The following is a 22,186-nucleotide window of genomic DNA, read 5'->3' on the forward strand; positions in this document are numbered from 1 at the left end:
AAGGCAGTGGGCACAGCCATGGGTGAAGAAAGAGCCTGGCTTGCGGAAGCAGACTGCCCGAGCGCCAGCCCCAGCTCCACCGCTAATGCACTTCCCTTCTTTGGAAACCTCTTCGTTTCCTCACCTGAAGATGGAGATCATGGTGCATACCTCATGGTGCTGTTTGGATTAAATGTTTTAAGGCAAGTAAAAGTCCAATTATTCCCTCCTCCTTCCCTGTAAGAGGATTACACATCACCACCCATGGCCGCTGGCCCGACTGTGCTTCTCTGAGATGCAGCAGATTCCCCAGCCCCACTGTCAGGCCTGGCCCTGTGTCTAGTTTTGGCCAACGGCATGTACGTGCACTGAAGCACACCGTATTGAGGCGCAAACTTTTTAAAGCCATGCATGTTCTTGCAAGCTCTCTCCTCCTTTCCCCTCTGCCATGAGAAACGCATGTCCCAGAGAGAGCTGCTCCTTTAGCCTGGGTCATAAAAGGGGAAGCAGGGAGAGGAGAGCCAGAGCCAAGAGACCTACAGCCACCTTCAGCAGCCCACATGAAAAATGAGAAAAGATTGGGGTGCCTGAGTGGCTCAGTGGGTTAAGCCGCTGCCTTCGGCTCAGGTCATGATCCCAGGTCCTGGGTTCGAGCCCCGCATCGGGCTTTCTGCTCAGCAGGGAGCCTGCTTCCTCCTCTCTCTCTGCCTGCCTCTCTGCTTACTTGTGATTTCTCTCTGTCAAATAAATAAAAATAAAATCTTTAAAAAAAAAATGAGAAAAGATTGTCTGCTGGAGAAAACCACTGAGATCTGGGGCTTGTTACTGTAAGAAGGTCAACAAACTACAAAGACTCTGTTTTTAAGTTCTCAAAAGTCTATACTTTAGAAATATCTGGGGAGTGAATCTTTAACAACATTCTTAATCCTAAGAATATATTTGACCTAGGGGCGCCTGGGTGGCTCAGTGGGTTAAAGCCTGTGCCTTCGGCTCGGGTCATGGTCCCAGGGTCCTGGGATCGAGCCCCGCATCGGGCTCTCTGCTCGGCAGGGAGCCTGCTTCCCCCCCCCCCTCTGCCTCCTTGTGATCTCTATCTGTCAAATAAATAAATTAAATCTTTTTTTTAATTTATTTATTTGACAGACAGAGATCATAAGGAGGCAGAGAGGCAGGCAGAGAGAGAGAGGAGGAAGCAGGCTCCCTGCCGAGCAGAGAGCCCGATGCGGGGCTCGATCCCAGGACCCTGGGACCATGACCCGAGCCGAAGGCACAGGCTTTAACCCACTGAGCCACCCAGGCGCCCCAAATAAAATCTTAAAAAAAAAAAAAAAAAGAAAGAAAGAAAGAAAGAAAGAATATATTTGACGAAATTCAAGCAATTGAGAATTTTACCACTTGTGATATCTAAATGTCAGGGCTCTATGACCAGTTAATGAAGGAAGAGAACTTACTTGTGCTACACATGACATTTCACTTCATCCTTGTAACTAACAACCCTGTAGAATAAGTTATAATACTCACCTACAAGGTAAGTATTTTCACCCTCCTAATAAGAAGAGTTAGAGAAGGCTCAGGAAATTAAGTGATTTGGAATTAAGTCTACTCTGGAACTACTGGCCATGAGCCTTCCAGTTCAGGTGGGTCTGTCTCCAAAGCCATTCACTTCCCACTACAGCCTCGCTACCATTATACCACATCTCATTCTCCATGATCCACCCCCAGCCCTCAAGCACTGAGCACAATGCCTGGCATATTATACATGTTCAAAAAAACTCAAAAAACAAAAAACAAAACTTCTTGAACGAAACTGCAAAGAAAACCACCCAAAAACAAAAATTCCCCAATTTCCACTGTATAGTGTACACCAAAATAGTTAAAATATAAAAACTTTCAAAGCATAGATAATTTGAAAGAAAACAGCATTAAATGTCTGTCATACATCTGAACACAGATGGAATTTATAAACTTAGAAGCAGCTAAAGAAATCAGAGTGACAGACCAATAGATTTAAATAAATACAGGAAATTTCTGTATGTCAAGTACCCTCCCCTTCCCTGAGAGGACCAAAAGTAAACAGTAAACTACATGCCTTAGAAGATTGCAGTAAATTACAGTTAATATACTGATAATGTAAAACATCTGTACAAAAAAATTTTTTTAAATACTAAGATGTAAATCATTAAATAGTCAAAGAATATGAAATAATTAGTTACACAGAAGGAAATACAAGATTAAATAAATATTTAAGAGCTAATCCTCTACCAATAAAATACAAAAATATCAATTTCCAACAATTTAATGGAAAATTTATCTTTGAATGATAAGACTCAGAGTTGGCAAGGTAAAATGCATATCTTTAGGTATTGCTGATATAGTATTAGTGTAACTCTTTTAGAAAGTAATGGAAGAGGGGGTGTCTGGGTGGCTCAGTCATTAAGTGTCTGTCTTTGGGTCAGGTTATGATCAGAGGGCCCTGGGATAGAGCCCCACATTGGGCTCCCTGTTCAGCAGAAGCCTGGTTCTCCCTCTTCCATCCCACTGCTTGTGTTCCCTCTCTCACTGTCTCTGTCAAATAAATAAATTAAATCTTAAAAAAAGAAAAAAGTAATTGAAGGTAAAAATAGTCTAATGCTATTTATACTCTTCAAACCAATAATTTTACAATGGGAATCCATCCCAAATAGGGTAAAAACTGATGTCCAAAGATGGGCTTCACTGTTTAGTAGAGAGAGAAACCCAACTTAGTGTCCCCAATAGAACACAACAGAATGAAATAATCTGTGGTGGCTTTCCTTTCCTAGGACACTAAGAATGCATTTTAAATTGTGTTTAAGAACATTATACAGTAATATGGGGAAAGGAATTGGTTATAATATTATATTAAAAAATACAATTCAGGGACGCCTGGGTGGCTCAGTCGGTTAAGCAGCTGCCTTCGGCTCAGGTCATGATCCCAGCGTCCTGGGATCGAGTCCCACATCGGGCTCTTTGCTTGGCGGGGAGCCTGCTTCTCCCTCTGCCTCTGCCTGCCATTCTGTCTGCCTGTGCTCGCTCGCTCTCCTCTCTCTCTGACAAATAAATAAAATCTTTAAAAAAAAAAAAATACAATTCAAGGGGCGCCTGGGTGGCTCAGTGGGTTAAGCTGCTGCCTTCGGCTCGGGTCATGATCTCAGGGTCCTGGGATCGAGCCCTGCATCGGGCTCTCTGCTCAGCGGGGAGCCTGCTTCCTCCTCTCTCTCTGCCTGCCTCTCTGCCTGCTTGTGATCTCTCTCTGTCAAATAAATAAATAAAATCTTAAAAAAAAAAAATACAATTCAAAATTGTATGTACAGATTGGATCAGTTAGAAATGTTACAAAATACTGATTTGTATTTTGTAAAGTGCTTGCCTTTTGGTTTTTCCTGAATTTTCTTTCATGACTACTTATGATTATTGTAACAATGAAAAAAATATACAGTTTAAGGAGTAGAAATAATCTTGGGGGGAAAAAGGAAAACATTAATAATTTGAATATTCTTGAAAAGTCTCAAAATACTTCGATACATGAGCCAAGAGAAGCAGAATGGTGTACCGGTTAAGAGCAGACTCGGGACCTACAGGGAGTTAAATCCTGGCTCTACTGCTAACCACACGATTGCCAGGAAATTACTCATTCTTCTGTACCTTGGTGTGTTCACTCATAAAATGGGGACAGATAAAAGCAGCTGCCTCATAGAGTTGTTGGTGAGTATTCAATGAGTTAATTCATCTGAAATACTTAGAAACAGTGCTTTGCACATAGTAAACATGTAAGTATCCATCAGCTTTTGTTCACATCTCAAAAAATATACTGGAAAGAAACTATTCTTTTTTGCTAGGAAACAGGAGCCAGTATTAAAAAATTCAATTTTCCTAATTCTTTAACACAATCTCAGAAAACATTTAAATTAATAAAAATATTATTTCAATACAAGGGGCTGAATTCCAAGACTGATACTACTCCTAAAATAAAAATATAGAAGTATTACCTTGTTGATATCATCTGCTGTAAATCCAGTTTGTTCTAAGAGTCCTCTGATTGCTTCTATACATTTATTAAAAAGTGGAGAACAGATAAGTTCAAATCTTGCTCTGTATACACACAGGAAAAGACATAGAAAAAAGGCTTAGTACAATTAAGACAATTTTTCTTGTGAAGAGTAATGCCCAAACCTAGAATAAGGGTTCTCTTAAAGATAGGTTTATGATCAGAACAAGATATTAAACACCTAACAGTGTAATACCATGGTGGGGAGAGGACACCTAAGTTATTCACCTACAAATGTATGAAGACATTCAATGTCAAATTCAGAAGATTCTTACCCATGGCTTACTTGCAAAAGCTTTCAAAAAAACCTAAAAATAAATACTCAGTGTATGGTATTTCCAGCAAAGCCATAGATTCAAATTCAAACTCCATTTGGAAGCTTTCGCTATTTTTATACATTAAAGGTTTCAAAAATTATTTCTTATTATTTTTTCTTTATAATCTGAGACTACACTGTACGTGTTTAGTTCTCTTACTCTGAGAAGCCTGAATGCTAACACATAATTTTAAGATCTATGATTATGAAAAATGTATTCCGTAACTTCATACTAAACTTAAATGCAGATGACTGATTTTTAAAATTATTTGTACTATCTATACATACCTTATAGTTGAAATCTTTGTGATAAAGGCAAAATTTCCTTAATGAAAAATTACAAATTCTATTTCATTCCTGATAACCAAGCAATAATACGCAAGCATATACTGAGTACTTGGACAAACTCACCATTAAGTTAGGAATTCTAGAAACAGAAAAAATACACAACACTCTGCCCACAAAGAGATTTCAATTTAACACCTTTCAATCTTTTGGGTCATAGTCTGAAATCTCTCTTAAAAGAGCTAGCAGTGCTAACAGAATTTTCTGTGAGCCACCAGGCTTCTGAGACTATTGAGCACTTGAACTGTGGCTAGTGCTGAGGAATTGAATTTTTTATGTTATTTATTTCTAATTAATTACAATTTAAATAGCCATAGGTGGCTAGTATCTATTGTATTGGGGACACAGAGCTAGAGTCTTCAGGAAAGCCCTGGGAAATAAGCTAAACTATAAGGACCAAATGAAGAGTGAATTTAACCAAATATAGTCAGTAAAATCCTAAAAATAATACTGTAATTCTGGAAATTATTATTATTATTATTATTTTTTTTTTTTTAAAGATTTTATTTATTTATTTGACAGAGAGAGATCACAAGCAGGCAGAGAGAGAGGAGGAAGCAGGCTCCCTGCTGAGCAGAGAGCCCGACGCGGGGCTCGATCCCAGGACCCTGAGATCATGACCTGAGCCGAAGGCAGCGGCTTAACCCACTGAGCCACCCAGGCGCCCCTGGAAATTATTATTATGTTTCCAAGTCACCTGTTAGGTTGTTGGGAGGTTTAAACAGCGAACCACTGGTAGCTATTATTAGCGTTAATAATATGCAAGGCAAAATGAGAGGGCAATGTCCTCCCTTTGGATTCTCTGAGTACAGGTGTAATCACCTGTAACCAACATTTTGGATTATGTAAAAGATTAGGAAATTTAAAACAACTTTATGCAAATTAAACCTGTGGTTACTAAGTAAACACTAACAAAATTTAAAATGCTGACAACGGGGGTGCCTGAGTGGCTCAGTGGGTTAAACCTCTGCCTTCGGCTCAGATCATGATCTCAGAGTCCTGGGAACAAGTCCCGCTTTGGGCTCTCTGCTCGGCGGAGATCCTGCTTCCCCCTCTCTCTCTGCCTACCTCTCTGCCTACTTGTGATGTTCTCTCTCTCTCTGTCAAATAAATAAATTAAATATTTTAAAAAAATAATAATAAAATGCTGACAACAGATGACAGAGGCCATAAAACGAAGACAGACATGAATCTTTGGTGACAGAGAGCATGAACTCTGGAGTCAAGCTTGTGGCGTTTGAACTGCTGTCCATCACTAATATTACACATACTTACCCCGTAATCCTGGGCAAGAATGAAACTTCTCTGGTTCTGCTTCCTTGTGTGTAAAATAAAGAAAAGAATCCTACTTACCTCATTGGGTTGTTATGGGGATTTGATGAATTAATATACATTACTACTTAGACTACAGCCTGCCACACTGTGTTAACTATTTAGTTTGACTAAGTACCGTTGAAACACGTGCAGCTCACATAAACTTAACCAACAACAAGCCTTTCTTTCAAAGATCTAGGATTCCTTTTTCACACACTGTTCTTCGTAGCTGTCGGTAACAGGGCAAGCAATCACAACTGAGGTCAGTAGCTTTGGAGCAGTTACTTAGTCTAACAAGAACTCGACCTTGGAATAAAGACGAAAGCTCTTCCTTTACCGATGGCTAATAAATCTCAAAAGAACAAACAAAAAGCCCTAAGTGAGAAAATTACACCTAAAAAAAAGTCTTTGGAATTTTTTAGGTTTTTTGAATTTCAGTTTTACCTGGACACGTTGCAGTCAAAATCTTGACCTTCATACAGTGAGTCAAGGAAACAATTGGCACTTCCCAAGGTTGACAAAGAATGCTTTGCAATGTCAGCACTGTTCATCAACTTCATCATGGCTCGAGCATTCCCTCTCACGTCATGTTTGAAGGATCTAAATAAAAAATACAGTCTTTGGAGCTTAAAAATTCCTAGGCCATTTATATATAAATTCTAATGATTAGATTCTATACATTAGAATTTATAAAAACTCAAATCTGGATAATGCCTACTAGTATAACAATATAATAAATTCATATTAATATCAGATTTTAGTAACTAGCTTTAAAACCCTTCAAAATGTCTGAATAAATTCTTTGCAATTAAGAGTCTCCTCAAGAAAAAGAAATGAGTATTTTTGATACTTGGAATTGCTAAATTCTGTGACCATAATAACAGACTGTCCTTTGAAGAAGTAGAGTAGCTACCATCTTTTGGCAGAAGCGATAAACAAGAGGGTGACGGAGATCTATTGTGACCAGGTCAAGGTCTTCTATCTCTCTCCGTTTATAAATGCAGCACAATCACAGTTTAATGGTATAAAATGATCGGTCCAGCCCTAAAAAAAACCCAAAAAAACTAAAAGGGTTTTTTTTTTTTCCCCTAAGATTTTATTTATTTATTCGACAGAGAGAGAGCACGAGAGAGAGCGCACCAGCAGGGAGAGTGAGAGAGAGAAGCAGGCTTCCCCACCAATCATGGGGTTCGATCCCAGGATTCTGGGATCACGACCTGAGCTGAAGGCAGATGCTTAACTGACTGAGCCACCCAGGTGCCTCTAAAAGGGCTTCTTTAAAGAAATTTGACACATATAAAATATGTAAAATTACCATTTCTCTATCCCCAACACAAGGTAATTGTTAAAATTACTTGGCTCTGTCTCTAAACATGTATAATAACTGGAACTGGTAGTCAAATGAACAACGTCTTACCCTGGAGTTGAAGCACCTTCATAACAAAAAGCAGTATAGGTCTTTACGAAACAAGTGAGAAGCTACCTCTTTTTCAAGATGTTTTTTTACCCAGTTTAGTCAAACTGATGAAAATACTGTTTTTGCACCCCCCCAAAATTTTTTTTTAAGAGTGGCAATGTCTAAAATATAAGCTTTATTTATTTGGCTCATGATTTTGAATGGAATAATTACACCCAGGAACAAAATTGAAATATTCCTTGTGACAGTAGGTTAGTAATTAAATAAACACTCCAAAGACACTAATTCACTAGGATGTGACCATGACATAAGTATTCTTTATCGGCTCTAACCTTTTCAAATTTGTTTAGAAGGTAGTGAGCCCTCAGTGCCTGTACCCTCCTTTATCTAGACATAATAGCAGCACCTGAGGAATTAAGAATTTGAACTTGGAGACCCAAGGTCACACTGTTCAACATCTGGTGGGCCCTCGCACTAAATGAAAAGTCTGAGCACACTGTGCTGCGCAACTTGGCCTCTGCTTCCCTGCAAATGTTGGGAGAGCACAGGATAACATTGACGAAAAAATATCCAACGCACTGGAAAATAAAAACGAAAAATAGGTCCTCCTTCAAAGCAGTGCAATTTAAAACAGAAAAAAACAAAACAAAAACCCTGAAGAGAAACTTCAATCAAAACATCATCAAGGGCGCCTGGGTGGCTCAGTGGGTTAAAGCCTCTGCCTTTGGCTCAGGTCATGATCCTGGGATTGAGTCCCGCATCAGGCTCTCTGCACAGCGTGGAGCCTGCTTCTCCGTCTCTTTCTGCCTGCCTCTCTGCCTGAAGTGTGATATCTGTCTGTCAAATAAATAAATAAAATCTTAAAAAAAAAAAAAAAAAAAACCATCATCAAGTCCATTAATACTCACCTCTGAAACTCCGAAGCTAGGTACTGTGCTAAGGTTTCTGTGAAATGTGTACCTCCGATGTTATCATCAGTGTTCGTTGAAAGAACACGGTATATTCCACTGTTCACTTCCATGACACTGACAGATAAGGATGTTCCTCCAAGTTTAAACACCAAAATATTGCTTAAAAGAAACATAACTTGAGTAAGTTATGAGAGAATCACACCGTTTTAAAGGTAGGTTAGACATTAGAAGTTAACTTAGTTTAATCCCTAATCATAATAAGGAAACTGAAAATCTCACACGAGTCAACTTAGTTGTCCATGGTCATCACTTAGTGCTGAATTAAACCTAGAAACCATAACCCATATCTTCTGACTCAAAGCCAAAGTTTGTTTTTACTTAGTTGTACTAGTAAAATTTGATTTTTCTGAGTAACCAGAGTTCAAGATACTAAATTTTCTTTTCTTTTTAAATTCCAGTATAATTAATATACAGTGCAAGATACTAACCTTTCCAAGCAGAGATTTGTGATTATAACAAATCGTAAGAGAATTAAATATAGAAATTTTATGTGCTAATATTGACTAAGTAACTACTATAATAACACGTTCTATAAAAATCAAACATATGTAAAACTAGAAGCTGATTTCTGATATTCTATGATTATCTAGTTCACCTAAAACTGTTTTCGTACTGATTGAAACATATTAGTTTTTCTAGCTGTGAAATATGAGTAAGGTGAAACAACTAGGGAAAACTGGCACATCTGTTTAATCTCCCTCCCTAAAGGTGCCCGTGTCCGTTCTATTAAGACAAGTTTTGACAACTAAATTAGGAGTATGTCTTACTATTTTATTACTAAAAGACATCTCAAATCTTATGCTAGACTCTCCCCATCTCCTGCCAAGAAAAATGTATGTAAAAGTACTCAGTTTCTAAACATGTTTAATAATTGGAATTGATGGAAAAATTAACAGTGCCCTAGCCTGAGCTAGACTTTGGTCGGGCTTGTAAATTTCAAAGCTTTCTCCAATAAAGATAACATGAGTGATAAGAGAAGGATAGGAAAGCTCAGTTTTCCCTCTCGTTATGTCCTTTCTCTGCTCTCCTAGGACGTCTTTCTCATCTATTTGAAAATCTCCAATGCAGTTTCAGGATCTTTTTATTCATAAAGGCTTTATTTATATAATAATCCCTACTGATATAAATGTAGTAATCTAAAATATTTTCTGTACTGAAAACCTTAAAGCTGCAAATATGGTTTTTACCTTTTTCCGGTGGGGCAGTCTTGTCCAATTCCATAAGCCAGAAGAGCTGCAGATGGTTCATGGATTAACCGCAAAACATTAAACCCAGCAGCTCTAGCTGCTTCCCTGTGGATGATTTGCGTTCAATAAATTTAATATCAACATGTTCATCAATACAACATGTTCAAGTATTTTCTTAACAAAGAAAATAACGTGTGCATATATGAAGGAAAAGGAAAGCTCTCAAAAATACCCATGCTTATAAACTTTAGAGATTAATAATAAACAAATTTAATTTAATTAATAATGTAATTAATTATAACTTAATAAAGATACATAAATTAATAAACAAATTTATAATACATTTTGGAACTCTCCAGTTTCTTTAACTTAGGGTCACAGTTTTAACATCCCACAAGTTCAAGTAAATAATGCAATTATCTGTCCCAGAAGCAACTCTGATGCTTGCTGAAGTCCCACATGAGACTCTATCCTCAAGGCAAAGGCATGCATGGTTGCCAATTATACCTGAATAATGACCCATAAAAACTAAAAACTAAACCCAACTTTTTTTTTTTTTAAGATTATTTTTATTTGACACAGAGAGAGAGAGAGTGAGCAAGTGGAGCAGAGGGAAAGGGAGAAGCAGATTCCTTGCGGAACAGGGAGCCTGATGTGGGGCTCAATCCCAGGACCTCGGGATCATGACCTGAGCCAAACGCAGACATTTAACTGACTGAGCTACCCAGGTGCCCCCTCAACTTAGATGTAAAGATCTAAGGTGAAGAAATTATTACAAATATTTTCATTGCAAAAAACTGTGTATTTTATATAATTACCACGTAAACCACTTAACCTGGTAATTAAAAACATTTCCAATTGAAACAATTAATAAGGTACATCTAATTTTATGTTCTTTTGGCATTTCATAAAAGACAGGAAATATTAATGATCATTACTAGACTTTCTACCATATTATTTATATATGTAACTATAATCATCTATTTACAAATACAATTTTATCGCCAAAGGTATTTTCAAATACAATTTTACCTTTTACTACGTTATGATATGAAATCTATATTTCCGTTAAACAAATAAGATAAACTTACCCAAGAGCATTTTTTTGCTTTTCTCCAAAATCAAATGGAACAGTAATAACTACATCATTTGCATCTGAGCCCAGTACAGAATGTGCTGTTTCTGTGTATAAAAAAATATAAAAATAAATTCCAATGACCAAAAAAAAAAAAAAAAAAAATCACGACACTTTGTGCAGTTTACTAATTTGTGCCAAAGACCTTCTCTCTGTAAAGACTTTCCAATTCACCTGATTGCCCACCACACTCGTTTTCTTCCCTCGCTCTCTTAAATCGTGCAGAACTTTCTGTGGTTTTGGAAGTTTGTGGACGTGGAACTAGGTACTTTCCAAAAAGCCTGGCTCTTAGGCTTAAAAAATGGCAACTCTCTCCCAAATTAGCCTGGTTCCATTAAGAATGAGCTGCTAATCCATGAGTGTAAAGAAAAGCAGCATATTAGTTCAACACATTAAAAAGCTGCCTTCCATCCCAAAAATTTATAAGGTAATTCCAGAGCTGAAGTGAGCCTTATAAATACTGTACTCCAGAATTTTCCCAACTGTTCCACAGCATGCCACTCAGCTTCAAGCCTTAGTCAGAAGTGGTGGTAAGCCAGACCTGCTTCATCTGCCTAAATACCTGTTCAAGGAGCACTGTTAATCTTGAGCTAAATGTTGAGTTAAATCTTGAGATAAAATGTTCATTCTTCACCAAACTTATTTGGTCACTTCACTTTAAGAAGCTGTGAAAATGCTAACCTGGCCCCATCCATAACGTTACTTCTAAGACAACTGAAGTTGGGGAAGGAAGTCATTAATCAAGGTCACACGCGGCTGGGTAGTGGCCCAGACAGATCTAGTGTTAGGTCTCCTTCATCTGTTCCATCACCCTGCTTCTCTCCAGATCAAGAAACACCTCTAACTTTTTTTTAAGGTCAACTTTTAAAAGATCTTTTGCTCAATACCTTTCATCTTACTAAATATCAGTCTGGCAACATCTTCTGGGTTAATAAACTTTGTTCCTTCTCCGGTATCTACTTCGTATCGTAACTTTCCATTTTTTTCAATGACCTATCAAGGAAATTGTTAAGTGTGTTAGATGAGGAATAATTTTAATAAAAATACAGAATTTCAAAATAATATTATAGGTTATGACTTTGGCAATTACTTCGTGTAATAAAGAGGTAATAATGGAACCATACTCACTAAACATTTACTTTCCTTGATGTATTTCTGAGCCTGTGGATCATCAGAGCTGTCCATAAAGATAAAGATAAATATTAGAATCAGTATTGTTGATGTGTAATATTTAAAGATTATATTTTTCCATACCACTAAACAAATATAAAAATACAAGCAATTATTAAGTTGCCTAGTATTAACAAATCATGATATAGAGGATAGGATTAAATGGATATAGTATTTATAATGGTTAGTGATTCTATTAAAGTGTTAATCTTTACATCTGAAAGTAAATAGCTCTTGTTTGTTCTGATCTTGCTATTAACAGATGCTATACAATCGGGGTAATTTTTCATAGTATCAGTGATTTTATGTCATATACTCTCTCAGCTATGATCTTGAAGCCCCAATCCCGGAGATGAAAAGGGCAAGAAAATATTTCAAAGTAAGGGCAAACCAGAACACCTAGCACCATCTTTGTTTCTTGGCTTCTGAAGATGAATCAACATGCAACGTCAAAAAAACTGAGCAAAAGTACACACGTTGTAAATGGAAAGGAGCAATATCCTGCAGGTACATAGATCTATAATGTCCCATACAAATTAAGTAGTAAATAAATGTGTATGGAAATGAAAAAAGTAACAATGGGTGTAATGTTGCGCAAAATACCAATTTGTGCAGACTACAGAAATGTTCTTACCTATTATTACCTCACTTGATCTTCACAACACTTAAGTGGGGTTAATTCGGCAGGTATTCTTTTAGAGAAAAGAGGTCCTTAGGGAATCAGTGACTTATAAGCTAGTAAGGGGTCTTGTCTAGTCAGTCTTCTGCTGTTTGCACTTTATCAACTGCCTCCCAGTAAGAAGGTAAAGGACTTAAGTACTCCTGCCCCTTTCAGCAGTGATAGGAGTTGCTCATCCTTCGCTTAATTTCATCTAGAAATTAAAGTAAACCCTTCCAGTTAACCCTTCTTCCAAGGTATAGCTATTCCGTCCACGGGATCAGTTTTAGTAAGAGGAGTTGGAAATGAATAGGGACTATCTGCTGCCATTACTGAACACCTGAGGACCCTAACCTGTGTAAACAAGAGGAAGACAAAAGGGGTTTCTGATGGACTCATGCAGCTCAGAAATCTGTCTAGAACACTTGAAGATCCCTCATACTTCCTTCTCTATTACCTAAAACTTGATAGAGAGGAAAACAGGTAAGGAGCTTGCCCTAAGTCACAGGGTTAATTCATGGCAGAAGGACTGGAATCCAGATCTTTAATACGAAGTTTAGTATTCTTTTCACCTCAGTCCTCCCTCCCTTCCTTCCTCTAAATCCAATAATCCAGTATTTAGACTACATCCTGGACAACTATTTTAAGATTAAGAAAAAAAGATGAAGTCTACCGATTGTAATTTTTTTGCACCAATGTAATTTCAGCATGACACTTAACAGCTGTTTTCTTCAGAAGAGAATTTTAGTCAACCAGGACAATTTACCCTGTTATCTGTAAACTATCTGTGAGCTATGTTAGACAAGTTAATTTGCCAGGAAAGCCTATATTATGGAATTTAAAGAACTTTTAGAAATGGAAAATTACTTCTCAACTGCCCTGCAAAGAGGGTCTTTCTCGTGTGAGGACAGGAAGCACAGAAAGCTCTTAGAGCCAGATACAGGCGAGACCCTGGGGATTAGCTGGTAAAGAAAAAGAAAGCAGAGTGTGGACGTGACAACACATGGTCATGGATATCGCCAGAAAGCAGCGGACTGACCCACAAGTACATACAAGTGAAAACTTTATTTGTCCACATCAGGATTAAATCACTTAACAGAAACACAAAGGACGGTGGGAAGTTGGCATACACAGCACCTCATTTACATCATGGTCTTTAGGTGGCCGAGTGTTAATCCCACCACTGTATCACCACCTCTATAAGCAACGCCACTTTCTCCTCCTCGTCCTTCCTTAAATGTCTCTTGCACCGTCAGCAGGCCGTCGGACCTGGCACGCGCAGCACTAAGGTGCCCCAGGGTCTTCTTCCCCGTTACTGTCACAACACGGCGCCTTCTGTGTCTGAAAGTGTTTTTACATTCATCTGTTCAATTGGCCCTCACGACATTCCTGTGAGGTAGGTAGGAGGGTCATTCGTTTCTCCCTCTGTGGGCGAGGAACCTGAGTCACAGAATGGTAAAATGACCTGCCAAAAGACGGGCAGATACGAATGGCTGGGCCTAGAGCTTAGGCAGGATTTCTGAGCTTGTTCTCACTCATGGGGCCTCCCCTTAACAACATTTCGCCTCTTTTTCTGTTTATTTCATTAAGAATTTTCACTTTAGTTTTATTCTCACGTGAAGGTTATTTCGCCCAAAAGATTTTCACGATACTACCTTCCGAGTTTTACTCCACTTTTGTTCTTTAGCACTTCTCTTATCTCAAATAAATCCCTGCCTATGTACCTTGCTACAATTAATAGATTAATACAGGCCTAACTCTCCTTCAAGTACTGCCCTGTTTTTCCAGAAAGTCTACATATCTACATTAGTGTTATCCAGTTATAAATGACACACATCCCTCCATATAAAGGCCTAAAATGATTTGAGAAAATGCACATGTATAGATATATGCCCATCTCACTGCCTTAGTATATGCTTCTTTAAAGCAAGGAATCTATGTGTGATGCTTATTTAAGCGGAGTATATTAATAAATACTAAGATCACAGAATGCTTCCTTAAAATACAATTGTTACCAATAATTCAAACATACAGTATGTGGCCGTAGCTGAAAACACTGCAATTAAAATTTCACTTCGCCTTTTATTGTTATGCCACTTATGTCAATTTTTTTTAGAACTGGAAGGTACTAGAAAAGTCATCTAGTACAAATCTCTCCTTTTAGAGAAACTGAGGCACAAACAGGGCAAGTCATCTGCCTGATATAACAAACTGTGACAGGGTTAGAACCCAGTTCTAACTGGAGTCCAGTGTGTTCTACCACACCAGCTGCCTTCTACATTCATCTCCCACTCATCAGAACAGCTTGCTCGCTTGCCCTCTATTCATGGTTCCAGGCATATTCCCACTATTGTTTTGACTATTTCTCTATGGATCTGTATTGCCAGCTTTTAGGTAAGCACCCAAGCCTACAAAATATAAAACAAAATATCTTCAAACATGCCTATACTTGTTTTGTTTATTTATTTATTCTTAGCCTGTAGACTGGAGGAAAGCCTTTTAAATTCCAAGGCTCCTATTTGTATCTCCTGAAAGTCCTGACTAAACCACTTAAAAGCTTTAAGTTAGTTTGATGATGGCCAGCATTCAGCATTCCTCCTGAAGTAAACTGGAGTATGGCTCAACACCTTCATATCTCCTAGAGAAGTATGTATGCTTTGGGAGGGAAGGGGATGTGTCTGTTGAGGGCTTTGTGCTTAAAAGCAGTTAACTCTGCAGGCAGTCTTTATCCACACCATCCTCAATTGTTCCCAAAGCTGTCCTCTTCCACCATATGCCATTAACAAGGTGAACGTCTGTTTACACAGTATGAGAAAAAGTGATTTTGCAAAGCTCCCTAGGACAGTTTTCCAGGGCTTGCTTTCTGTAACATGTGAGACAGAAAAAAGGCTAACAGAAAAGAACAAAAATTAGCTAAAAGCATTTGGAAAACAGATTCTAAATTGTTTCCACATGTTGTTCAAATGATACCCAACCTAAAGGCACGTAATTATGCATATAAAGGGACCCAAAGGATATGGAATGCAAAGAATTTACTTACATTTAATGTTTTATAAAACAGCCAATACCTCATTAGAGATTATCAATATGAATCATAACACACAACTGTGGCTCCCTGTCCATTCTGAATTATATCTTTATAGTGATAAGACACTAAGAACTAGTAAAATGGAGGGAATGATGGTTTGACCACTGAGTGCTTACTCGTAGGTATGTCACAGACACAGCAGTGAAAACGTTAAGAGATAAAGGTACAAATACATATATCTATATTAGCCTAATGAGCTACACAGAGGAATTAAAAAAATGAAGATCTTACAAGAATCAGTCAAGTTAAACTAGTAAAGATTCAAGCAATGAGGTCATGGTATATACCGTACTTCTGTATCTTGTCAACTAATGTGCCTCACCCTAGCCTTACCTCAGCCAAGGTCAGATGCATTAATAACTTACATGTATATAGTGTGTAGTGCTTTTAAACTTTCAAACTCTTTCACATCTATTAGCCATTTGATCCTCACAACAACCCTGTGAGGTAGGCAGGTCAGGAGTTATTACCTAGCCCCCATTTTACAGATGAGGAAACTGATGTAGAGGTAAACTAAACTGCCTCGCGTCAGAGGGAAAGCCACAGCTAACTAGCGCTCTGGACTCGGCTCCATCTGTTTTCTAGGAGACCGCTCCTCACACATCCGAGAGGTCTTTCAATTAGTGGAGAAGCTTGGGGAAAGCAACTAGTGTGGATCTTCCTGCCACCCTGTGTATTAATGGTTCATCTGCTCTTTTTCCCGAAGGACCTGTAAAAGGAGCCAGGGTACCAAAAGGCAGGTGTGGGACCTGGGCTTCTACCAGTTTAGGAAAGAGACTCTTTTGCAATCAACTCCTAACTTTTGGTATTTGAAATTAACCTCTGAAGCAATTTTTCAAGCCCTAGCTGAAAAGCACCGGTGGCCTCTTCCACTGCCGTTGCCAAGCGTCTGACTGCGATCACGGCATCCCTGCGGAGCTCGTTGGCAGTATCTTGTTGAGCACTGGCCTCCTCACCAATAGCAATCAGCCTGTCCAATTTTTCTTCCTCACGCTTTGAAAGTTCTCGTGCCAACCTCCTGTTTTCTGCCAACTCAGCTGCAATAGTCCTGGCCACTGACCGCCTTCTTCGCCTCGCCCACCTTGGAGGGGGCTCACTGGTCAAAGGCCTATCCCCACCAGAAACAAAAGGAACTCTGGAGGAGACGACCGGAGGCCGCTGTGTGGAGGCCACCCCAGGAGTGTTCCGGCTGGTACTGGCGCAGGGACTGGGCTCACTGGACACACCCAGTCTGGTCATGGGGCTGCTCTGACAGGGAGCAACTGCACCTCTGAAAAGGTGGTGGGAACTGCTGTAGCTGGGGGTCCCTTGAGAGCACCCTGAAAAACAAAGCAACAATGTTGCAAAGAGGACATTCCTGCGAAGGGAATGCTTGGAGCCAGCAGCGGAGCTCAGAGACAATTACAACACTGTGGTAGTTCCTGGAAAGGCCTCTTTCCACAAGGGGTTGGGAAGATTTCAATGCCTTGGTCTGGACACTTCTGCCGACCGTTATCTTCCCTCCAAAACCACCCCGCTGCCTTCTTGAACCCCTTTCCACGTAGCCGCCAACCCAATCTCAATTCTCACGTTCCTATGCACCCACTATAAATAATGCCAAATCGAGTCTGGTTCTAAAGAGTACTTTTTCCACATTTCAAAAGATCTAATACCTTATATACCTAGGGTCATTGCTTTTGAAGACCTGGAGCCCCTTACCTTACGAGAAGGCTTAAAAAACAGAGGGCAGGGGTCAGAAATGGAGACAAGGTTGAAGAGAACACCATCCAAATATATGCTGCTGTTTAGAACCAAGTGACTCTGGTACCCCAATCCTTCACATGCTTGGGAGTTACCTGCACCCGAGGATTCATCCCAGGAGTCCTCGAGGTCACTGGTTTCTCGCATCTGGTCACTGATTCTCAGTTGACAATCCTCATCTGATTCCTTAACTGTTTTCAAGATAGGCTGATGATCTGCTGCCTGAGTCCTTTTTGCTCTGAGAAGGCTGGTGCCCTCCTCCCCTGGGGTGTCAGAGGCCACTAGGTTCTGATCACAGTGCTTGGCCCAAGCAGCATCCTCCATTAAGTTGTCTGGGTCAGTCACTATCTGATTTCGGAGAAGCTGATCCAACGTATCATAAAATGGACAGTGCGGCGGATCACCCACACTCGTGGCATGGGCAACGTACGCCTTTAAATACAACGCCTTCAGAACTTTAAACTTGGAGCGGCACTGACGTTCGGTGCGGCGGAAGCCTTCCTGCTGCATTCGCTTAGACACAGCCTGATAGACATCCGCATTATGATGCACAGTCTGGAGGCGCTGGATATACTCTGCCTCGCCTAGTATGGAGAGAAGAGTTCGCGTCTCCTGCCGGGACCACCGGATGCCCGCACTGCTATTGGAACTGGCCATAGTGGACCGGGAAGGAAGGCTAGCTGCAGGAAGCTCCTGGGCTGCAAGGTGCAAGTCTGAAGGTGTGGGGAAGCTCTGTGTGCTCTCAGTGTACTTCCAGGAGCCAGCCGATTCTTCCCTCTCGGGGCTAATTGTTGAGAAGCCAGGTCCAAGGACCGCATTTCTGGCTGGAAGGCCATAGGGGAATGAGAGTTACAGGGAGGGTGTAAGGATAACTGTGGCAGCAAGTTAGGTGGTGCTACCTGTGAGTAGGGTGCAAACAGGCAGGACGCCAAGACCAAGAAAGCCCAACTGTGAGGGTTCGCCCAGGACAGGTACTGGACCAAGAGCTCAAAAGGACATTACTGGCTTGGTAAAAGGGGATCGACTCCTCCACAAAAGAGAGAGTGCTTCTGAGGCTGAGACCTGGTACAACTGTGTCTATCTGTAAAAATCACCACTGTCTTGTAAGTAGGCTAAGGTGGGAATACCTGGGCCAAGAGACAGTTCGCTCTAGAGAAATGCCAGCAGGACCATGGTGGAACAGCAGGTCTGAAGAGCACTCATCCTTTACCAGCCTTGGCCTCAGCAGTCTGCTGTGGTTACATATTACATCTGACCATCACCATGGCACTTTGTTAAAAGATAACTTTGGGGGCCAGAAAACTAAGCTTAACTTCTTCCTGACAATACAAAGATTTTGCATGGTATGGCAGAACACAACCATATCATTACTCTGATCATCTGCCCTAAAATAGCAAAATCCAACAGGGCCACCAGGAGCTAGATCTACAGAAATGTTCTGTATTTTGACTGTATCAATGTCAGTATCCTGGTTGTGATGCTGTACTCTAGTTTTCCAAGATATTAGCATCCAGAGGAAGTGGTAAATCCAGTAATATGTTGAGTCTTTCTGTATTATTTCTTACAACAGTATGTAAATTTACAATGATCTCAAAATAAAAAGTTTAATTGAAAAAAATCCATACTGTTGGCTTCTTTTAGTCAATATAGCTTCAAAGCCATCTAGAGCTTTTTAGAGATTTTATAACCTGCAAATTTTGACACCAATTGATTTATTTTCAATATGTGCAATACTCAATTTTGTCAACACATAAATGGAGAGGGGAGTATATTTATCATCACAAAAATTTAAATTCTGTCCAAAATATCATTTTTGACTTACTGCACAAATACCCTAAGGAAAAAAATAAATCAAGTTCAATTAAACTAAATACAGGTAAGGGATAACAAAAAATATCTGTATGTATGAAAGAAATAAATATTAGATTTATCCATAACCCCCAAATCCCAAGATCAACATGGGGCTTTTATACTTAAATTCTCAACTGAACAAAGCAGAAAGGGGAGATGAACTTGGGGCTAAGAGTTAGAAGTCCTGAACTGCAGTCCTATCTAGCTCACCCCCCTCACTAACCAAGCAATTCCATAATTTCTATGTGTCTTGATTTTCTCATCTACAAATGGGGAGGAATAAAACCTGCCTTACCAATCTTTTAAGGATTTGAGAGGATTAAATAATAGATGTGAAAGCACTTTGAAAATTTAAAAACACTGTATCAAGTATTACTACTCCAGTGAAAATGAAAACCCCTAATTATTATGGTAATCTATAATTTGAGGAGACAGAAGTCTGGAGAAGCAAGCCTCTTTAATCTTTTAATTAAAGATACAACAGATGATTAACCTGATTCTTACTTAAGATGTTAATTAAGCTGTTTCTCTAATGATTAAATGTGTAAGCCAACTGGAAAAGTTAGTTCCCAGAAAGTGTCACAAAAGGACCTGAGAAAGAAAATCAATAGCTTCTATATAAATTATGACCAATTTTAACAAATTTTGCAAAAGTCAGCTACAGTGCAGAATAGACTTCAAATTCCCACAAAATCTTTCAAGTTCCCTCTGTCATGTAAAAAGATGAAAAGTCCAAATTACCACTTCTAAACGAAACATTATCAAACTATACGAACGTTGGCATTTATCAGTAAAAACAGATCTCTGAGCAAAAAAACAAGTATCTGAGTGAATCCCATCCCTGAGAAAATACAACACTAATCATCAAAAGAAAGAGCCTACTGGGATAATCTCTGAAATGATTCAATCATAAAAAGCAACAAAAAAACCAAACTGATGTTTCTAGTTTCATTTCAAGTTATGCTTAGAATGTATGAACACATTTTATTTCCATATGTAAAAGTATTATTTTATTCCATACCTTCTGCCAAGGATCTGCTTTACTTTCATTACTGTATTTGAAATATTTCTTATTCTACTCTGTTTTGCTGCCAATCCAACAACCTGAAAAAGAACAGCATATTACAATGCATGTAATTTTACTTATTTCAAAAACACAAACATGAGGAGAATAGTACCTCTTCATTTTCTGTGTAAGCAACAACAGCTGGAGTAACTCTGTCACCTGCATCATTTGCAACCACATCAGCCCGGCCATCCTGGAAAAAAAAAATACACAACTCTATTAGTAATCTTTTGAAGGGGGGGATATAGACACACAGACACATACACACACAGTCTCATCAGACATATGCGGGTCAGTTTTACATTGCCATACCTGTAGGAAAAAAAACCACTGTATCAATACTTTAAACTTGCAGATTTAATTGCCATTATTAATTTCCTAGATTTTATATAAGGTCAACATTTCACAAACAACTGCCTCATTTTTTTCAATCTGCTCTAGTCAATAATTGGATCAAACATAATAACCTTCCTGTATACAATAATAAGACTTATATCACCCTTTCCAGTTTTCTTTCTTTCCTGACAAATACATCTTTCTTCCTTTTTCTACATATGATGAGGTAGCACACTAAATCCCTTTGGTTTTTCCTTCCAAATCACTTGACATTTAAATGCAAGACTAATATCAGGGGAGTTCATTATTATTGTTCCTTCCACCTCCCTACTGTTGAGAAGCGGACTACAGTTCCTTGTTAAGCCCCCTCATTCAAGAAAGGTCAAGTCAGTAGAGCATGCACCACCAACTCGCTTCACGAGCTTCGCGGGATCATCAATTCCAGTTCCAGATCTCGACCAGCAGGTCCTTTCCTGGCAAACCTTTGAAAACCTCCGGGTCGGGATGTTCAGGCCCACCTCCCGGCCAGCAGCAGCCCTGCGGTCCCCGGGGACCATCCCCCTCCGGGGCCTCCTGCCGCTCTGACATCCCCGAGACCTCCCAGGCCCCCTGCAGCCCAGACATTTCCCGGGACCGCCCCTCTTCCGGCGTCCAGCACCCACGAGGTCCTCGAGACCTCTCCCGGCCTCCTGAGGCCCTGACGTCTCCAGAACCGCCCCTCTCCCGGCCTCCCGCGGCCCTCTTGTCCCCGAGACCCTCCAGGCCTCCTGCTGCCCTGACGTCCCCGGGTCCGCCCGACTCCGAGGCTCCAGTGCCCACGACGTCCCCGAGATCCCTCTGCGCCTCCAGAGGCCCTGACGTTCCCGGGACCGCCCCCCTGCAGGCCCCTTACAGCCCGGACGTTCCCGGACCCAGCGCGCAGCAGCCTTTTCCGAGGAGCTGCGGAGGACCAGGCCGGGTCCGCCCGGTCCTTCAGCTCCAGATTCCCCGCAATAATACCTTTCCGCAAGACATTCCTAGGCCGGCGACACGCTGTTCACAACCCCACAGGAAACCAAAGGACTTGCCCCGCACCCGGAGAACTGGGGGCCATCAGGCTGGAGCCCAGCTCCCCCAGTCCCTCACCTTATAGACGGCCACGCAGGCTGATGTACAGCCAAGGTGAACTCCGATGGCCGCCATGAGGCGGCAGAGAAGGCGGCAGCAGTAACGAGTGGTCTCCCTGTGGCAACAGCTTCGGGCCTCGGAACAGCCCCATCAGGCACCGCGGAAACTTCACGTTCCCGCCCGCCCACTGCGTCCGGTCCATCCGCCGCGGCCTCCCGCGTCGCCACCAATCAGCGTGAAGGTTTCGCCTTTCCTTTCCGACTGCGGGCGAATAGCTTTACTGCGTCCTCCCACCCTAGCTAGCCCTGCCAGAATCGCAACGCGTGTGCGATCTTGCGCACGCGCCAGTCGGGGAGGGACTGGAAGGGATGTCTTCGTTCCGCCCCCCTTCTAGTTCCTTACGTGAAAGGCCAATGGAAACTCGTGATTGAATTGCGTCG

At 40.5% G+C, this 22,186-nt stretch overlaps 2 protein-coding genes across 2 annotated transcripts in view; both read right to left on the bottom strand.

Annotated features, from left to right (window-relative positions):
* Nucleotides 1-21,926, bottom strand: part of HSPA14 (heat shock protein family A (Hsp70) member 14) — a 40,206-nt gene extending 18,280 nt beyond the window's left edge. The window contains exons 1-10 of the mRNA XM_047742693.1: nt 21,765-21,926; nt 20,416-20,496; nt 20,259-20,341; nt 11,859-11,907; nt 11,618-11,723; nt 10,687-10,777; nt 9,596-9,700; nt 8,346-8,507; nt 6,465-6,620; nt 3,987-4,089 (exon numbers count right to left, since the gene is read on the bottom strand). Coding sequence (XP_047598649.1) covers nt 3,987-4,089; nt 6,465-6,620; nt 8,346-8,507; nt 9,596-9,700; nt 10,687-10,777; nt 11,618-11,723; nt 11,859-11,907; nt 20,259-20,341; nt 20,416-20,496; nt 21,765-21,821 — 993 coding nt within the window. The 5' untranslated portion in view covers nt 21,822-21,926. The remainder of the gene's footprint in view (nt 1-3,986; nt 4,090-6,464; nt 6,621-8,345; nt 8,508-9,595; nt 9,701-10,686; nt 10,778-11,617; nt 11,724-11,858; nt 11,908-20,258; nt 20,342-20,415; nt 20,497-21,764) is intronic.
* On the bottom strand, nt 14,133-18,192 carry MSANTD7 (Myb/SANT DNA binding domain containing 7). Its single transcript, XM_047742701.1, has 2 exons — nt 17,482-18,192; nt 14,133-16,965 (listed from the first exon to the last, which is right to left on the bottom strand). The coding sequence occupies exons 1-2, from the start codon at nt 18,041-18,043 to the stop codon at nt 16,442-16,444; spliced, it is 1,086 nt and encodes a 361-aa protein (XP_047598657.1). The 5' UTR covers nt 18,044-18,192; the 3' UTR covers nt 14,133-16,441.
* Nucleotides 21,927-22,186: the final 260 nt, after the last annotated feature.

The sequence above is a fragment of the Lutra lutra genome, chromosome 8 (assembly GCF_902655055.1).
Source record: "Lutra lutra chromosome 8, mLutLut1.2, whole genome shotgun sequence".
NCBI classification, from domain to species: domain Eukaryota; kingdom Metazoa; phylum Chordata; class Mammalia; order Carnivora; family Mustelidae; genus Lutra; species Lutra lutra.

Coding starts and splice junctions, on each gene's coding strand:
- MSANTD7 (XM_047742701.1), bottom strand. CDS start 18,043: ATGGCCAGTTCCAATAGCAGTGCGGGCATCCGGTGGTCCCGGCAGGAG. Junction 16,966..17,481: donor GGATGAATCCTCGGGTGCAG/GTAACTCCCAAG, acceptor TTTGTTTTTCAG/GGTGCTCTCAAGGGACCCCC.